This window comes from Plectropomus leopardus, chromosome 3 (assembly GCF_026936395.1).
Source record: "Plectropomus leopardus strain MGB_pleo_1.0 chromosome 3, ASM2693639v1, whole genome shotgun sequence".
In the NCBI taxonomy this organism is placed as follows: Eukaryota; Metazoa; Chordata; class Actinopteri; order Perciformes; family Serranidae; genus Plectropomus; species Plectropomus leopardus.
The window spans coordinates 14376941-14396059 of record NC_142178.1 but is presented as its reverse complement, the minus strand read 5'-3'; the positions used below and the strand labels follow the sequence as shown (position 1 = coordinate 14396059).

At 40.3% G+C, this 19119-nt stretch overlaps 1 protein-coding gene across 3 annotated transcripts in view; it reads right to left on the bottom strand.

Moving 5' to 3' along the window:
* Window positions 1-19119, bottom strand: part of pnpla6 (patatin-like phospholipase domain containing 6) — a 39165-nt gene that overhangs the window by 7708 nt on the left and 12338 nt on the right. Inside the window, exons 9-31 of one of the 3 annotated variants that reach the window (XM_042484718.2) lie at window positions 18230-18310; window positions 17653-17781; window positions 16608-16688; window positions 16185-16320; window positions 15898-15972; window positions 14384-14484; window positions 13732-13911; window positions 12209-12286; window positions 11291-11496; window positions 10839-10970; window positions 10560-10683; window positions 9874-9987; window positions 9722-9797; window positions 9471-9620; window positions 9293-9356; window positions 8839-9007; window positions 8455-8637; window positions 8062-8180; window positions 7378-7534; window positions 7022-7138; window positions 6790-6859; window positions 3472-3588; window positions 157-273 (exon numbers count right to left, since the gene is read on the bottom strand). In XM_042484718.2, coding sequence (XP_042340652.1) covers window positions 157-273; window positions 3472-3588; window positions 6790-6859; window positions 7022-7138; window positions 7378-7534; window positions 8062-8180; window positions 8455-8637; window positions 8839-9007; window positions 9293-9356; window positions 9471-9620; window positions 9722-9797; window positions 9874-9987; window positions 10560-10683; window positions 10839-10970; window positions 11291-11496; window positions 12209-12286; window positions 13732-13911; window positions 14384-14484; window positions 15898-15972; window positions 16185-16320; window positions 16608-16688; window positions 17653-17781; window positions 18230-18310 — 2776 coding nt within the window. The remainder of the gene's footprint in view (window positions 1-156; window positions 274-3471; window positions 3589-6789; window positions 6860-7021; window positions 7139-7377; window positions 7535-8061; window positions 8181-8454; window positions 8638-8838; window positions 9008-9292; window positions 9357-9470; window positions 9621-9721; window positions 9798-9873; window positions 9988-10559; window positions 10684-10838; window positions 10971-11290; window positions 11497-12208; window positions 12287-13731; window positions 13912-14383; window positions 14485-15897; window positions 15973-16184; window positions 16321-16607; window positions 16689-17652; window positions 17782-18229; window positions 18311-19119) is intronic. The other 2 variants (XM_042484720.2, XM_042484719.2) reach the window with 2 other exon arrangements.

Genomic DNA, 19119 nt, shown 5'->3' with positions numbered 1-19119 from the left:
AGACCATATACTCACCCAGCCTATAACCAACTGGGTTAAAACCCTTCATAATAACCTTAATAATAAACCCCCGTCCCTCCACCTCCCCCATCCTCTGGGGACATTGAGGATTGTGTGTTGGGGGGTGGGGGTGGGTGGGGTACCACCTCTACTTGCCTGGCAGGTTGTTGATGTAGCCACCATCCATTAGCAAGTTGCCATCTTTGGGGTCGCAGAGAGGCGGCAGGTACCCCGAGAGGGTCATGCTCGCCCGCACATAGCGCCACAGAGATCCTGGTACACCAGGGAGGGAGGAGGAGGAGGAGGAAGGAGGGGGGATAACATCTCAATCATGTTTGCTATACATTTTAGGTTAGTGTCGACACAGAACGCAATCCCAACGTCAGAGGGAGGTCGGACAGAGGAAGGTAGCCGATCCCTGCAAAGGCTAGGACTGTTGTTCTGCCCACCTTTACACTCTGCTGCACACCACTGCAAACCTCATTACCTTGCACAGAGACCCTGTGTGACTTGTGCGGAAGGTAAAAAAGTAAATGGCAACCATCACAGAGCACCAAGGCTGTTTGGATCCCCAAACTGTGTCCCAACAGCAGCGCTTTGGGTCAGTCTACTATCATATGACTTTGCAAAATCCACAGATACTGTATATTTAAGATGAAAGCAGTCATGATAAACTGGCCCCAGTTGTTCAAAAGTAACCTGATCGGATTTCAGTTATTGGTAAGGATCAAATCTTCAAAATGGGTTGTTCAAAAGGAAAGGATTCTGAAATCGGATTAGATGATGTAATCCAGTCTTGTTTTTGATCTGGACCAAATATTCAGATTGTTTTGTTCAAAATTTTTGGCAGGATTGGGATACCTTTGATCCGAAAATCAGTATTATCCAGCAGAAGGGTGGATTCGGGTGGATTACAGGGACAAAATGAAATAAAACTTTCAAATTGGTAAATATATATATACACACTTTAAATGCAATAAAATTAAGTATTTTTTTATCATAAAATATTTCAACAAATAGCTGTCAACATTAAACAGAAATGATTTAAAGTAAGTAAGTACGATCTCTGTTTTATTCTCTTTGGTGGCACCCATGGCAACAAGCAGTAACTGCCGTGTGTATGTAAGTCTTGAAAACAAGATGAATATATTTACTGGTTTAATCAGAAGTCCAGCTCCAAATACTGCAAATGCAAGGGCTTTCATCAGTGGGCCTTTGACTCAGTTACAACTGTGTTAGCTCATTCAGTGACAGATAGACAACAGTCATTCATTTAAATAAAGTGATTACTGTAATTTTAACTTCTACATTTAAGTAGTTTCTAGCAATATCATCCCCCATGCTGTTTTCTGTCTCTTGAAATAAAGCACTAAAGTGACCCCACACTGACTTTTCCTCCTGCTCTTTATAGAGCCAGTGACCCACATTGTGATAAGTAGTCCCATTAAGTGCACTGGCAATCCAGATTTGGTAATCTTGAAAAGTTTGTGTCTGGATCAGAATGATCCGATCCAATGTTGCTTTTAAAAGCTGAAACAAAACAATGATGGTTTGGCTGGTCTTGGATAGCAAACCCTTGGATTCCCAAATCCAGATCATTTTAATCCAGATTAAATCTGTTGAACAACTGGGCCCTTAGGATAAGATGTAGATAACATTGCAGTGAGAGTACTTGAATTGTCCAAATGTCAGAGAAGGAGCAGCTGCCGATGTTGTGACAATGTTTGGAGATCCTTCACAGTGAACATGGCAGGGACGCACCCAACCCGCCTCAGTCCTGCAGTCCAGCTGAGTGCCAGCAGGGGGCAGGAGCAGGATGGGTGCTGCATGGGTTGGAAGGATAAGGCGCACCGCAGAGAAAAGCGAGGGGTGCATCTGTGCGTGGAGTATATGTGAATGCTGAGGAAGAACCATCTTACGGAAATATGACTTTAGGGGAATGACTACCGCCTACAGCTCTCCATTTGTTTGCCCTGCATTTTTTATTAGCTTAACGGGCTGAGACGGGCAACAGCAAGATCCAGAACACATATCCCTGAATAATAATAATAATAATAATAATAATAATGAAATACATGGAAAAACCAAAAAAGTAACACATGCCATCAATATATATTTATGAGAAATATATCGATTGGCTCACACTGGCATGCACATAGAAGCAAGCAAAGCCAGGGGAGAGGACAGGTGCTGTGTAGGAGAGACCGGTCATGTTCCTGTAGGTAGAGGTGATTGAAATGAAACAGAAGCAATTTCACAAGGACCTCCTCATTCGAAACGAAGGGGAACAAGCTGCAATTCAGTCCAAAGGACAGACACATTTAGGCCAACTGAAACGTACAATGATCCACAACAACAGACAGATGTGATGTTGACATGGTGCAGCCATTCATTATCTCCAGTGAGAGTCATCTTCAACCCTATCAGCTTCCTTTAATAAATGCACTCAGTACTGTTAGGTCTCTATTGCTGTTCTCACACTTAAAATCCAGCAAAATTCATATCAATTATAGGCCCAGTGTATTTGTGGCAGCCTGCCACAACTAAATTGTCTTCCACCACATATTGATTTTATATTTTTGGAAGTGGACTTGTCCTAATGAGCGCTATTGATATATACATATTGTTTGATTATTTGTTGCACCACACTCTCAAAACACAGAGCATACTCTAGGAGAAGACGAAGAAGCAGCATGTCAGGTGCAGTGACAGTGAAACTTAACCGATAATTGCCCTCATCTAAAAGTTTACTTTGATTGTTTGTTTTCCTTAGTGTATGTGTTTCAGGTGTGTCACCTGAAAATAAGAATCACTGTGTTGTTTTCACAATTTATATCTACATAGGAAGCAGGTTCTCCTAAATCTTACACACTACTCCTTTAAGTTTGATTTATATTGGCCAAGCTAAAGTACCTGCAAGACAGTAACTGCATTTTTTGTAAAAATATATAAAAATAAGCAAGTACAGAGGTGCATAAAGACATCAATATTTACAAGCCACATCCAGAACATTATAGTGGTAAAGGAGAAGGTTAAGATTGAGCAAATATACATAAGGGGCCAGAGGATCATCATGCATCTCTCATAGATGCCCGGACATGCGTGGGCAAAATCTCACGACAACTAAAAAAAAGTGAAAGTCAGCAGTCATATTATTGGTGGCACCAAGCCAAGTGGAGAAAGTGTGCTGTGTGTGAACCAAAAAGCCAATTGGAGTTAATGATATGTACTGGTAGTGGCCAGTGAAAGATCGGGGCACTGACTGGATCAATCCTAAGACATATAATTGATTTAGTCTTTCCTTCCAAACCATGGGCTCCCAATGTCCACCTGGTCAGGGTGGGGTTAGTTATGAGTGAGAACTCGGGAGGGAGGAGGACAAGAAAGAGGAGGAAGGGTAGCCGAGTGGTCGATTGTCGACTTAGGGACGGGGGGGAGGAGGTTTTGGTGAGCGGGTGTTTAAAATCTGACCTGGGACATTGTTAACATAGCAACCATCCACAAGCAAGTGGCCATCCTTGGGGTCGCACAGGGGAGGTAAATAGGGGGTGTAGGAGGCGCTGGCTCTAACATATCGCCAGACGCAACCTGTCAGGAAATGGAGATGGAGAAGGAGGAACACATCAAATATGGGCCGGACTCAACGTCACAGATGGAAAAAAGAGGGAGAGAAAGACAGAGAGAGAGCGAGAAGAACGTGTAAAGAGAGAGGAATAAGAAAGGACAGAGAAAGAAATGCCCGCAACATATAGAGGAAGAGTGCAAGAGGCTGCCCGGAGCGAGACAGAGAGGAAGGGGAATACAATGTCCACAAAATTATTTACTTATGCCTGTGGTTTCCAACCAAATGCAATAAAATCTAATGCGATGCCAATTTTATATAAAACTATACTCTGCAACCAATTAAATTACACTATTCAAAGTAAAATAGACTTTGTTCAGAATGCAGATGAAATGTAACACAATAACATTTACTACAAACAATACAATTTAGTCTAAGTGTAACAAAAATCTGTGATATAAATGACAACAAATATGTTGGACGTATGACACAACATATATGTAACTTAGCTTTACAACATAAAAACAGTGATGCAAGGTTTGTTTGATATGTTAATTAAGCATATTAAAAAACATAGTAGTAGCGTTGTTAGATGGCTGGTCCAACAGGCAAGGTGAGAGAGAGAGAGAGAGGAAGGAGAAAGATAAAGTAGTAGAGAGACGGAGAGGCATGGAGCAAGGAGAAAGGAGAGTGAAAGATCCAGTAGGAGAGAGAGAGAGAGAAAAGTAAGAAAGACAAAGTAGGAGAGTGAGAAGGAGAGGCAAGGAGAGAGGAGGGTGAAACAGAAAGCAGGAGAGAAAAGGGGGTAAAAGATTAAAAAGGAGAGAGAGAGGAAGTAAGAAAGACAAAGTAGGAGAGAGAGAAAGATAGTGGAAGAGAGAGAGAGAGGGGGAAAGATAAAGAGGATAAGAGAGAAGGTAGAAAGGTAACGTAGGAGAGAGAGGAGAGGCAAGGATAAAAATAAAGGAGGGAGAAAGACAAAGTAGGAGAGAGAGTCCGACATTTCAAGAGGTGGTGTTTGGCGTTACTAAATTCTCCAAACTGTAGACTGAAGAGAAAACTGCAAGTGAAACTGGACAAAGTTTTACAGAAAGATTTGTGATTTGTTTTTGAATTCAAGTTTTCTCAAATCTCAATCTCGCTAGTTTTTCTCACTGGATAAAACCAAAGGATGTAATTCAAACTCATGACACTGTGTACCTTACACCTGTCAAATGGCATATAATTACTCTTCACTTTACCAAATGGCTGGAGCCAAAGTGACATACTCAGAATAGCACCAGGCTAGCAATGTTGGACAAACGCACACCAGAAAAACTACAGGAAGCACAAAATGTTGATGAGTGAGAGAAGCAACGTGAGATGTCGTTAACGAGCAATGAGGGAAAAGCAGGGTGGAGTGTTCTGGATCCTACATGTTGACACGGACACGGGACGGGAGTCAGCATTTTGGGGTCAGCAACTAGGAGGGTTATTTTGTCTATGGCGTAACCTGTAAAAAGGCAGCTATGTGACGTCTCTCTGTGCAGAAAGACCTGACATAAGGGACAGTAACATATACTATATATATATATATATAAGGCATAATCTGGGAGTTTTAGACACAAATGTGATGGACAAAAATGAAAAACCTACAGCTTCATTAATTTAGCATATAGAAAATAAGTTAAGTAGGAAGGAAAAGTTTAAAACGGACAAGTAAATGAAGATAAAGAAACAGACAGATGGTAAAAGAGTGGAAAAATGAAATAAAGAAAGAAAGACAAGCAAAGAGGGGAAATGGAGAAATGAGAAGCGAAGAAACTAGTGCAGTAAAAGTGATACAAGCAGGCGGTGGGAACAATGAGACAGAGAGAAGGAAAAGGCTTTGCTCCAGCTGTTAATTCATACACATGCCAGGATGCAAACATAAGCAAACCTCTCAAATCCAGTTTGGATTATAGTAATTCAAAACATTGCCTTGATGATGAAACTGCAATGTCTTAATTTGACGCCAACATATTGTAGATTACAAAATAGAATTGCACTAATTTTGTTAAAAGGTTAAAATGGCACACTGGATTTGCGGGGTTGGTAGATCTACTTTAGCTTATGTTAGTGATGGTGCATTTTTTTGCGCAAGTCAAACAGAACACATTTGCTATTGTTTCAGTAAATACTGACACAAGCATAGAAACATCAGTACAGTGTTTTCTTTTCCTCATATTCTCTTCTACGTACTCGTAAGTCCTTGGCTGTGGCATACTCAAAACGAGACTGAAACTGGTATGTTTAGGCAGGCAAAAGAGTGGCTTTGCTGCTAAAATGAGGCAATGTGTTTGGCTCTGATGCATGCTGGTCACTCAAACTTATTCAGGTTACCACCTGCATACATACTCTTGCCTCTTTTGTAAATGGCTGCAATTTTTATGTTCGCTGAGCCTCATGTTTTAGGATTATATTCATTAATTTTACTACTTATAGTAACTTTTCTTTTTGTTGTTGGGAACTCAAACTAAATCTACTTGCAGCAAGAATCTCAATATGCTCCATCTGGTGTGGACACTATTCTTAACTATGACGTCCTTGGCATTTGCTCAAAGTTCTGTATTTAACAGCTGTTTGAGAACGAACCAACTTCAGCTCAGTTTGGAGTATACCGGCCTTGAACCATATATCTGAGGGCATGCAGTCCTGTCACTCTAGATGATGCATTAGCCAGTCACATTTGTGTATGTAAGTTGTGCCTATGATATAATATTTATAGACTTGGTGTATAAAGAAAAAAGGATAAAAAAGATGCAGTGCCTAAAGTCACTTCTGAAATCAATTGAGAGCAACAGCAAGCCAATATATTCACTTAGGTAAGAGTTGCTGCGCCATTTTCCATCTGCCTGACTGCTGCCAGAATTCACTGATAAATCACTTTTCAAACATAAATTGATGACAGTGCCGATTTCACACATTAGTTTTCTGTCACTCGGTGCAGTATTATTGATTGAGTGGTGTTAAATGTTGGCTTAAGCAATTGCTCATTCCCTTTAATGTGCATGTCTGTGTGTGTGTGTTTGCATTTACAGTATATGTGCTCATCTTAAGCTATCAAATACTGTACTCTGATAACAAACACTGTAAACTGTACAGGAGCGCTGCCTATCTAAGCTTCAAATAAACATTTAGTCAATCACGTTATAACGATGTGATGAAGAGGGGGGGCGGCCCCTGCAGGCAGCTCAGCTTTCACTTACCATCCTGGTGAACACGCATGGCTGAGGCCGTGATATCAGTGGTGACGTTGAAGTACGGCAGCCACAGGTCCTGGGGACACAGAGAGTATTTCAGTGCAATAACCCTTATGATTATTTTCACAGTGACTGCTTCAAAAACAAGACCCTCTTGTGTTGTGGTAGAGCACACAGCAGTGGTAAAAAAATTCTTTCTGAACTTGGGAAAAAAACTTATTTTACCACAAACCCTCACCTCAGCTTGCTTGTCCTGAAACACTTTATAGATGCTGGTGTTGAAGGCAGAACCAGAGAACATGGAGGTGATGGGATAAGTCAGGTCCAGCACTGTTTTGAATACTGAGTTCATTGCCTGTTGAACAACAAAACACAGAGAAGTTTAAGCAAGTTTATTATTAATTACCAATTCTTGTTTGAAACCAAAAAGCTTTCCAGGAGTTCCTCATCATTCTACTTTTAACACGCGGGAAAAAACATTTAACTGAGGGCTGCTGGGTGAATTAAACATTTTCATTTTAAGAGCAAAATGTCATCTTAGACATACAGGCATGACAGAAATTACGCCACAGTGGATTTGGGTATGTGCTGTACCTTGGACCACTCTCTGGCTCTCTGTTTGGTTCTGACGGCACTCCTCTCCTCAGCATACAATGCGCCAATGAATGAGCCGATTGACGTCCCACCCACTATGTCAATAGGAATCCCTGCTTCCTCCATAGCTTTGATCACACCCACATGAGAGCAGCCTCTGCATGAGGGGAGAAAAGGGTTCAACAATAGTCAGGTACACTGGATGACTTCATATGTTGTAAGCTGCACATGGTTCTGCGCGATCAAAAATGACATGAGATGGTCCTTTGCTATAAAAGAGACATTTTTCATACTAGTTATATATACAGTACCACTACTAAACCCATTTCATTTATTATCATTTTCACTTTTTACTTCTCTATTTATCTGTATTTATTTCTGTCATTGTGCTGCTGCAACACCTGAATTTCCCCTCTGGGGATCAATTAAGGCTTATCACATCTACACTTTCCAAATAGAGGAAATGGACACATTTTGGTGTAAAAAAGGTGGATTTACCATCCAAAATCCTTCCCTGCATTATCTTATATAATGGTAAGACGAGGAGGAGTTTGGGATTGCTGACACATTACATAATATACATGTAAGGTGGATTGTTAATATTATAAAACACCAAGGCTCTGAGGAGCAAACCTGCTCTCCACATGTCTGTACATTCAGCCCTCTTTGGACAGCCCGTCTCACCTGGCTCCTCCCCCTCCCAGCACCACGGCGATGCTGTTTCCAGTCAGGACTCGGGCCAGCCGAGAGAAGTCACTGTGCCTGTCTGCCGTTTTCTCAAACACCTTCTCATATACATCCCTCTGTACAAACATAGAACATAGACAAAAATAAAGAAAAGGCAGCAACTTCCCACTAAAATTTAGCAACACAAGACCAGACTTCATGCCCTTTTTCATTCTGAAATGCCCCAAATTTACAAGACCTTCATGTCATGATTGCACTCTTAATTTAAGGTTAAAATGGAGCCTTTCAACCTGATACTAGCTAGTATGACATACCATGATACAATATATTTATGTAGTATACTAAAGAAGAGTAAGTTCTTAAAAACAGCTAGTAAAGTTTGCGTCGTACTAGTTTGCTGGGGCTGCGTCTGGAGAAGACCCTGCGGGGACACTTGAGGTGCAGATGTCCGGAGCACCAGCTACGCATGTTGAGCCACTCGACTGTCCTGGAGGGGCCCGGCCCATCCTCTCTGTGCAGAAGAACCAGCTGCTTCAGAGCACGAACTGCTGTGTTCTCCAGCATCTGCTCCAGCTGGAGGGCGACAGAGGTGGACAGAGGCGAGAGTTAAAACAGAGACTAAATGTACTCAATTGTTTATTACCAGAATTATTTTTCTCTTAAACACACACACACGAGGGAAAAACACACACGAGCACACACGCGTGCCAGCAACCTGGCACGCGCACACGCACACACACACACACACACACACACACACACACACACACACACCTCTCCCAGGGCAGGTTCTTGGTCCCCCAGGCCAACGATGAGAATGCAGTCAGCTTGGCGGATGCAGCGCTGAGTCCAGGGGGTCATGCTGTTGTCAGTCTGGTAGAGGACAATCCGATTGATGTCTTCCTGCTGGGCCAGCCAGCCGGAGAGACGGTACTCATGGATACTAATGGATAGAGGAGAGAAACAGGCATGAGTTTTGGAATAGCGTTTTATTTCACCAAAAACAGACAGCGACAGTGATCGAGAGGAATGAAAGAAGACAAGGATTAATCCAACAGAAGACTGAAAGAATATAAAACAGAGAAAAGGCTATAATGACAGCAACATGTTGGGAATTATAATAAGAGGAAATGAAAGCGATTAGTATAGAAAACTTAAAAGGAGAGAAAAAAGTGTGAGAATAAAATAAATAAAAGTTATTAAAGAAAAAAGGTGTCTAGTTACTGACCTGTCCAAAGCAGAGACGCCCAGTCGCTCTCTGATGATTTCACTGGTTAATAGCAGAGTGGGCCCTGAAAAGAGACAAACAACAAACTTCAGGTATAAAGAGGAACTAAACAGAAATCAAACCACCCCAAATAAAACAAAAGGGATGTAGCGGAGGAATGAAATAATTGTGGGCCTACCAATGGCACTAAGGGCATGGCTAAGCTCCAGGTTGAACGCATTGATCGGCACCTCATCGCATACAGGCAGGACAGCCACAGTGGAGAGGTTGCTGGCAGGGTTGGTGACATCAGCACTGGCTGTCATACTGGGCAGACTCAGGGTTGAGCCTGTGCGACAGGACCACAGCGTGTAAATACAATAGAAATTGTAGGTTTAAGTGTGCATGTATGTTTGTGTGCATATGAAATTCTCTTCATCATCATCTCACCTGAGAAGGGCCCGCGGCCCTGCTGCAGGTTCCCCAAAATCTTCTGGCCTAACAGATGAATCAGCCTTGTCACCACCTAAACAAACATCACGCATCAGTACCATTTCAGCCATAAAAGACAACTGCAACCAGATCAAGATGAAGATCCTGACCTGGGGATAGCGTCTTTTGATGTTGTTGAGCGTTCCCTCTGGAAGTTTGACCAGCTCTGTGTCTCTCACAGCGTGGACTGTGGTGGCTCTTGGCTGCCTGGTCAATGCCTCCACCTAAAATATGAGGCAAGAGCATGAGATGTTCCAGCTCCACAAAACAAAATTATAGTAAGAGGGTAAAAGTAATGATAAACAGCTGAGAAACATTTCAAGCAACATGATTGGGTTTGTCATTTCAGTCTAAACAGTGCACAAATATCCGGTAATATACATTTATTTTTCCACTACTGATCCAGTAAATTAAAACCCTCTGATATTGCAAAATTCACTCATACTGCAGTACATTACTGCACTTAGAAACAAAACACTGCACTGCTCGCAATAGCAGCTCATTAGGGCATCATAATAACAGTCATTTTTAATCTAATCATTTCCCCACTCTACATTTCATTTTGATAGTTTGCCAACCTAGAATTAAGTGTTTTTTAAGTAAAAGGTCCCAAAATGCATAGAACTTTAACAAATCACCTCAGATAATGTTAATAAGCTGCCACAATATAAGAATATGTGGATAACTTAATTTTGACAAAAATGTTAGATAGAGCCTTATACTTCCAAGGTGATGAGTCGATGTGTCTTTTTAAACGCAGGCAGAATGACACTGAGGGAAAAAGACTTGTTCTCACCACTCCGATGAGGTCTCCTCTGCCGTACTCCCCAACTAGTTCTTTTTTGCCATTTGCCTTGCGGATGACTGAACGCAGACGTCCATTCAGAACTATGTAGGTGCAGTCTGATTGGTCGTCCTGTCTGTAAGAGACAAGAGAAAACAAAACAGATATTACATGAGCAATTACAAATAATCTAGAAATTAATTCACTGAGAAAATAAAAAAAATATTTGATGTTAAAACAGCACAATGACCAAGTATTGTTTTAATAAAAAAAGCTAAATATTTGTTGTACCTGTAGAGGGCTCTGCCAGCCTCCACAGCCATCCAGTCAATAGCAAAGTCCATCTGCCTGACAAAGGGGGACATGCGGATGGCCACCGTGTGAGCTGCACTCAGCACCACACTGGGCTGCTCCCTCATGATCCTGCAGGGGGCAGCATAAAGCACAGGCACAGATATGAGCAATACCTATTATACAGTATTTCCACTGTTTATAAGCAGATGATTTATAGTGAAATAAGAGCAGTTGGAGCAGTGATGGAAGATCAATCTGTGTATTTAGCTTCAATTTGAAATTGAAACTTTTAAGGCATGGGATGAATGTGTAATTACATATTGCTTTATTAATGAGAGCACAAATATAATAGCAGATTCAGTTGCATGCCTGCTGAAAGTGGTCTGTAAAACCAACTTTAATAAACTCTCTTCATTGTTGTTTGTCCAAATTAAAGGCGATCAACTCACTCGTAGAAATCCGACTTTGAGATCTTGAGGTAAGTACAGTCTCTGACGGCCTTGATGGTGAAGATGAGGGGCTCTCCGGTGAGCACGGCGAGCTGGCCTACCATCTCCCCCGGGTGGGTCACAAACAAGCAGACAGCTTCCTGCTTGTCAATCATCCGCTGGTAGACGTGCAGACAACCAGACAGGACAAAGTGCAGACTCACGTCCTGAAAGAGGGGAATGAGAAACAGAAACGGGGGGGATGAAAATAACTTTGTTGTATTATCTGACTCATTCAAATCTTTGTTGCAGTGATTCAGTTACTATATTTGGTTACTACACTTGCTCCAACCACTATACTGCTCTACAAAGACAAACAACAGTACCTACGCATTTGATGAAAATCAAGGAAAGGCATGAATCTGACTTTTTTTAAAGACCTGATTTACAATATACAAGATATGCTAAAATAAATCATTATAATGAAATAAATTCTGGACAAGCAGGTAGTGATCAGAGTAATACATTTAATGCATATAAGCAACTGAAAATCATTAAAAAAGGTCTACTTTCTGTCACCAGATAAAATAGAGAAGAAAAGTGAAAGAACAGCTTTTATTTTAATGTATTTAACCTCAAAGTCAATGGGAATAATTGAAAGGTTAAGTGCAGTATCTGCATTTTTTAGGTATTATTCAGGTTCTATGGAAAGATTGTTAGGGTAAAATAATCATCATAAATAGACGTAAAATCAAAGTGTTACACCCTTCCTATCTGTTAAAGTTTCCAAACCAGCCTGAAAACTTGTGTCGCTCCTCAGCTGCCTCTGCAGTTGCTGCTCTCTGCCTTTGTGGGGCAGTATACAGCTAAAAGCAGACAGATGAGTCTGTTAGGAGTTTTCAAAAATAAAAGAGTCCAGTATATCTCGTGGTTCGGTACCTGGTCTCCTTGTCTGGCTAAGACAGCTCCAGCTTTTGCATGATGCAGAGTCACTTTCCCATTTAACAAGGATGGCTCCTGGATTCAGGAAGAAAGACAGAAACATTTTCAAAAAATCAATCCAAGCAGTAATAGAAAAGAAAAGAGTCATAGTGGAGGAACACTGGATAAAAGGTCTTCATTCTCTGTCGTTCACCTTGGGGTGGATGTCAAGCTTCAGGCGATTCTGCAACATTTATTTAATCAATCAGGCTTTAACCCAGTTACACCAGCATGATGTTTTGAAATATTAAGTGCAGCAATAGGTCCTCAGAGACAGTTTACAACATGTTGCATCAAAACACGTGAGTACAACTTCCTACCAGATTCGGTCTTGGGCTGAAAACGGCATTAAAATTTTAGTTTTATAGATGTGGTACAGAAGTACTGGGAGTTTAGTTCAATATAAACTGGGTTTTCTTGACAATAAATGCAGTCACTTTCGCATACTGGTATCAAAACCTAACTGTGGTTTGTCATCATTGTTCTTATATATTGCAAAGCACATAAAAGGCTGTGGCTTGACGCTGTAGCCCACCCTAGTCGCCCTGCTCCTCTGACTGACCCCTTTTCTACATCATAATCCGTCAGCAGATGGTCCACAGTGATTTGCAACAATGTGCTCGTTCATGCAAAAACAGAATAATGTAATGAGCCTATTATTATTTCTTAATCCATGAGAATTTGGTTCTACAGTATATGTGATGATTGGAAGAGCCCTGCTCTACATGTATTTGACTTTTTCAGCTGAAAATTATACAAAAACATAATGTGACGTAGGAAGACATTTGATATCTCTATTTGACATGTTATAGAAGACATCCAGCACTATGGTCACAGGTAGAGATGAATGTTTTGGGCTGACATCTTTCTTGTTTTGTACTATTAAAATGTGAGGATTCATGAGTAATAATGTATGATTTGAAATAATGCGTTAAATTATCTTGTAGTCATTTGGTGTTTTACTTATTTTACATTTTTTGACGTAAACGTGAGGCAATTCTATTAAGAGCTTGAGTTGATCTTGAAGAAAACTTCTATAAAAATGAAGTTTGTCAGTAATTTTTTACTAGTCCCTCTTGGTTTAATTACAATGCTAAAAATTTATACAATTCAGGGGGTGCCAAGTGGCTCAGTTGCTAGAGCGAGTGCCCCATGTATAGAAGCTATGTCCTCGCCACAGCGGCCGCAGGTCCAATTCCTGCCTCGGCCCTTTGCTGCATGTCTTCCCCTCTCTCTCCTCCTTTCACACTATGGCTGTCCTACCTCAAATAAATGCAAAAGCCAAAAAGACAATCTTTAAATTTTTGTTTTTGATACAATTCAGGTTGTGTAAAATAGCATCTGAAAAATATTTAACGATAAGTTCTGCTTTATTGTTCTCCTCTTTTAAACAGTTTCTGTGGCATATTACATAAGTGCCACGAGATACCATTACATAATATCTTAAAGACATGATTAGAAACTTGAAAAAGTGAACAAACCTCAATCTTCATGAGTTTGAGGATCTCTTTCTGAGCTTCCTCAAACAGAGCAGCACAGGATCGACTGGACACTGGTGTGAAGATGTTGTCCACTCCCGGCTCTTCCTCTGGGTACAGATAGATCCCTGAGGGAACCTCATCCACTGTCACCCTCCGCTCCCGCTGGTCCTGGGATACAGACTGCAATGGCACACGTACATAAAAAAGTTAAATGCGTCTCAATCTAAACTTCCTCCTGTTCAAAACAAGAGATGTGGCCCTTTAAACTATGAATTATCATAATTATAAATGACTTAATTTAAAGACTTTAGCTTAGAATATGATAATTGTCAGATTATATCATATATGTAGCTCAGCTTTTGATGTACTACTGAACAATCAAGTTTCCAGCTTCAAAACTGATGTTTTGAAACAAAACAAATGTTTTAATATCACACAGTGGAGAGCAATTTTATGGTAAAAAAAATCATTGTTAGTTATCAAGAAAAAAAGATTTAGTAGATTAGTACTGGACTTTGTTTTTTCATGCTCTGTAGCAGATTTTAGTCTTTGTTCTCAAACACTGTAGCTGCTGGTGCAGTTGCCCAACTTTATTTCAGGAGATCAATTACCCTTATCTCTTTTATGTCTCAAGAGTCTGCAGTGCACTGACCCGGGTAAATGTAGGAGGAGTGTTTCCATCCTCTGCAGAGACAGAGATCCGTCCTCTTTCGTACGCCATGTCAAAGTCCGATCTCAGACTTTTCTGCATACCTGCACAAACAAAATTCAAATCTTCAGTCTTCAGATAAACATTGATTTTGATGTTAGTCAGTTATTGTGTTAGAGCAGATTAAATATAGCCCAATAATAATAGCCCCAAAAAGGAGATGAGGCAAAACGTGAAGCTTGGTTTGAAAATGATCATGAAATGAAAGTGCCAATTTAAAAGTAACTATACTGAAAAGATGAGTCGAAAAATGTTTAAATCAAAGACATTCTTCTTTCAGCCAGGGAGGCTATTATCCTACAAAACTTTTTGAGAACAATCAGATGATTTCTTATAGCTTTAGTCACATGTTTTCTAAGTATAAACAGAGACTGTTCAGAAACAAAATGACCCACTTTAGAGTGTTTTCTGTGCCCATGTCACATTGGTCTTCACTACTGCCTCGCCCCTTTAGGAGACGAGCAGCACATCCTGAGTGTATTCACTCCAATGGAAGAGGTGAATGTGAGCAGAGATTATGACTATTTCACCCTCATAGTCACCGAAGTTAATAAGCGACATATCTTCCAAACATTCTGGCGCTAAAATGGCATGTTTCAGACACACAAATCAAGAGCAAATTCATTTTGTTGGAGACTTGTCTGATGTTTTAGCAACACAGTCTCGTGAGATCTGGCAACAACTGATATGGTCTTGTATTTGGTTGATATAAGACATAAAGCTAGCAGATAAAAACGAGCAGATTTGTTTTTTAAATAAGTTGAGTCGTACAACCCAAATGCAGGTAGCCAAAGTGTATAAAATCACCTGCCTCAGGAAACTTTTTTCCTCGGTTTTAATTGGACATTTTGAATGGACCTTTTATTCTGATTCCAGAAATATTTTGAACACAAAGCAGCAAGATGTTTGACTCTCGAAAAACAAAATCAAATCTCAATCCCTGCAAATTAAGCCAGATGGACCTGTCTGCTTTTTTTTGTTGTTGTCATAAATGCATCAGTGAGAAAAAGTGGGCAGTGAGACTGCCCTCAGTACGATTCGCTGCTGGCTGTCATGTTTCAACATCTGTGTCTTTATGCCATAAACATGGTAACGTGCAGATGGTGGAGATAATGTTTTGTTTACCTTTCTAACAGCACTCTGCCTCATTATAAAGAGAACAGAGAACTTGTGTTTTCAAGCAGCTACGAGTTTAATAACAGTTTATATCTATTCAAAAGAAGCTATGTAACAGGTGTGAACATGCCCAAAAGATCAGGTACGTGTAGAGCATTGCCGATAAGTATGGCATCAGGAGTGCTGAGCGGGCTGTTTTTATGACATTTGTGCAGAACTCTTTTGTTGTACCATGTTCACATCATTTATCAAATCTTCTTTTAACTTTGTCTCAGGTGTTTCAGTGATGTTTCTAGACAAGTATTTTCTCAAAATAGCACAAGAGCATTAAGAAAACTCACCAGCAATGTCCACAGGCATGGAGATGGTCCTGCTGAGAGTTGGCACTGTTGCTCCATCCTTCCCTTGTTCCCCTCCTGTACATACAGGAAACCACAGGTGAAACAATTTCCAAAAAACTAAACGCACTGTAGAGTAAAGATATTTATATATTCAAGATTTAATGGAAACCAATACATGTATAATAACGGTTCATTTTCTCAGAATGACATTAGCGGCTTTTCACAGAGTTAATCATTTACAAACATTTCAACATCATGTTGCAGTCTCTCTCGTCTCTCCCCCATACCTGAAGCTTCACCCTTAATGGCAGCTTCCCGATGCTCCTCAGGCACAGTTAGGCTGCCAAAGCGTTTACCATGCCGGATGGGACTGGTGCGAGTTGGGTGTGGAGATGGTGGTGGCAGACGCGAGGGCTGCATTTCCTATAGGACAAGTGTGAATGGTTTGTAATATGATGTGTGTGTGTGTGTGTTTGTGTGTGTGTGAGTGGAAACAGAGACACAACATTTAGTGACTGAAATCATAATAAAAGCAGCATGTGTTTTGAGCTAATGATGCAGAATTCCTTATATATGCCAAACCACATCGACAACAGATGTTTGCATGAGACAGTCTGGTGAACTGTGGGGTGTGTGTGGGTGTGTGTGGGTGTGTGTGGGTGTGTGTGTGTGTGTGTGTGTGTGTGTGTGTGTGTGTGTGATAAACTCACATGACTGAAGAGCTCATTGGTGAGTCCCAGATAGTTGTGCAGGGCTAAGACTGTTACTCTTTGGAGACGAACCATGATAATCTGAAGAGATAAAACAGGAAGTGAGTGGTTTCCCCAAACATGCAAACCGCTGGATGATTTTTATCAAAACCACCTCAGTTTTATGAGTGAGCTTACATTTCTAACCAACAGTAACTGAGCGGGAGGGATAGACAGAGAGAGAGAGACAAAAAAACTTTAAGGCAAGTTAGATTTAAGACTTTGTAAGGCTTTTCAATGCTACCTGGATTTTTTTTGAATTAAGACCAGTTTTAAATTTACCAAAATTGAAAAAAAAAAAAAACACACACAACAACAAAAACATGAACTGACATCAATCACAGGGTTAGGGACAATTTATCCCAAATGTTTATTCTAACATAAAATGGGACTTTTTGTACCAGTGAAAAAGTAAGATGATCTACTTTAAATGCTGAAAAAAATCACTTTCACAGGCATGGAAACAGAACGGGAAAATACCTGCTGTTTTTTGTTTGGGGTTTTTTTGGCCGGTTTTCTTAGCGATTCTGTGTTTCTCACTAAACATGTGGGATTCCACTGCCTTAATTCCATCACGCTAAGTTCGAAAAACTTTTTGCATAAAACACACTGAGCCGCAAAATGGCCGTTTTCAGTGATTATGAACCTCTTTGTGTCGTCCAGGGACAGTTAGCAGACAGACAGTGGATCCTCTGCTATAAGTCTCCCGGCCAGAAAGTAAATATGAGCGTTAGTTTCGCTATCTTATGATCTCTGATGTTAATGCCAGAGGCATTCAGTAAATGATTATTTTTTAAAGAGATCTTACCAATTATTTTTAGATTTTAATACAACATTAAAAAAAGCAACAAAAAATAAAGATTCAAAATCCTACTTCCCTTGTCCCCAACATTTTTAATACTTTTGAAAGACTGACTTAATATATTAGAATACTAATTAAAGTCTTTTCGATCTGTGAAGTGGGAAGACTGAAAAAAGAATAAACATAATTAAACAAACATCTCACCTGTACTACCCGCACCAGGCTCTCAGGGTACTTCTCAAATATAGAGAGGAAGGCATCAACAGGTAAACGGAGAACAGTGGAAACCTCTGCAGCCCGTGCTGACACCGTTCTGTAAGGCTTCTGGTGGCCCTGGACACAAAGAACACAGAATACTTGAGAAAAGGAGCTCTGACATGAGAGACTGATTCTTCTCAACAGCTCTTGAAGAAATGTTTTATTCATCTATTTAAAAAATGAAAATCTTCGTGATTATCATTTTAAAACACTCAGTTCAAGTCAGGCATTGACATCATGCTGCTCCCATCCAGTTTATTACAAGATTATCACAGGATTCTTTTTTTTTTTTTATCAGAATCAATGTATGAGTCACATGTGTGCCAGACGGAGAAGGTTGGGTGAGTCAGCTGGTGAATGTGAATGATGTGAGGGAGGAGAGACGTGGGTGGGGTCTAAAACTCTGATAGCGAGGGCTGCACATCTTTCAGTAAAAGTGTGAATAATGTGATTTGAAGAAGCTTGTGTGTGCAGGTGTGACGCAGCACACTTTACTGTGCAGATCTGTGTGGGTGTGACCTACTGTGATGACATCCAGGATGCTGAGGAGGCTGTGGACACTGTCTCCTGGGTAAACCTCCTTCACCACACTTTCTTTGCCATCCTGGAAGACATGAGGAAGACATGCACGTCAAGCAACCCCTGTTAAGTTTTTCAAAGAACATGAGTATTTACAGTTGATTTTATTAATATAAAGCCTAATGGGGAGGATTATCCAATCTAAAACCCTCTTTGCTTGGGACTAGTATTACTTGGGGACCTCAAGTAATTTGTAGTAATTGTTTGTGATCCATTTGTAGTTTGCCAACGACAAACACCTCTACAAATTAACTTCCATATTTTGCAAAACACAGATGTCATATGATATTATGTATGAATCGGCATCTCTGTGATTTGTGGTTGTATTTGGGGTTTCTTTTTTCTCCACACCTATTTTCTGACTTTTTCCACAGTCAAGAATTATGAAGGTGGCATTAGCAACAATAAATGAAAGTTTTGAGTGCATTTTGGTTGCAGGAGGCTCATTTCACTACATAGCATGGAAGTGCGTTCACAGAAAAATAAATTTAAATACATAAGAGAAGCACAATCTCAAATGATGAGTTGGATGACGTGACAATGTGTGGCAAAATTGCTTAATTTAACCAATATTTTATTTTTTTTAAAAAAGGAGGTTAATCATGTACATCATGGATTTTACCATTTTATACTTCCATTATAATGTTCTAAGCCCCTATACACTCTACACTTTCAAAGTTTAAAAAGGCCACTGACCAAAGCATGTTTATTACATATTTATGACTAGAAAAAATTAGTTGCATAACAATCTTCAGCTTCAAGTGATTACTTGCTATTTACCCCTAAAGATTCCCTGTCACCCCTAAAATGGACAAAATTAGTGTATTGCAGGGA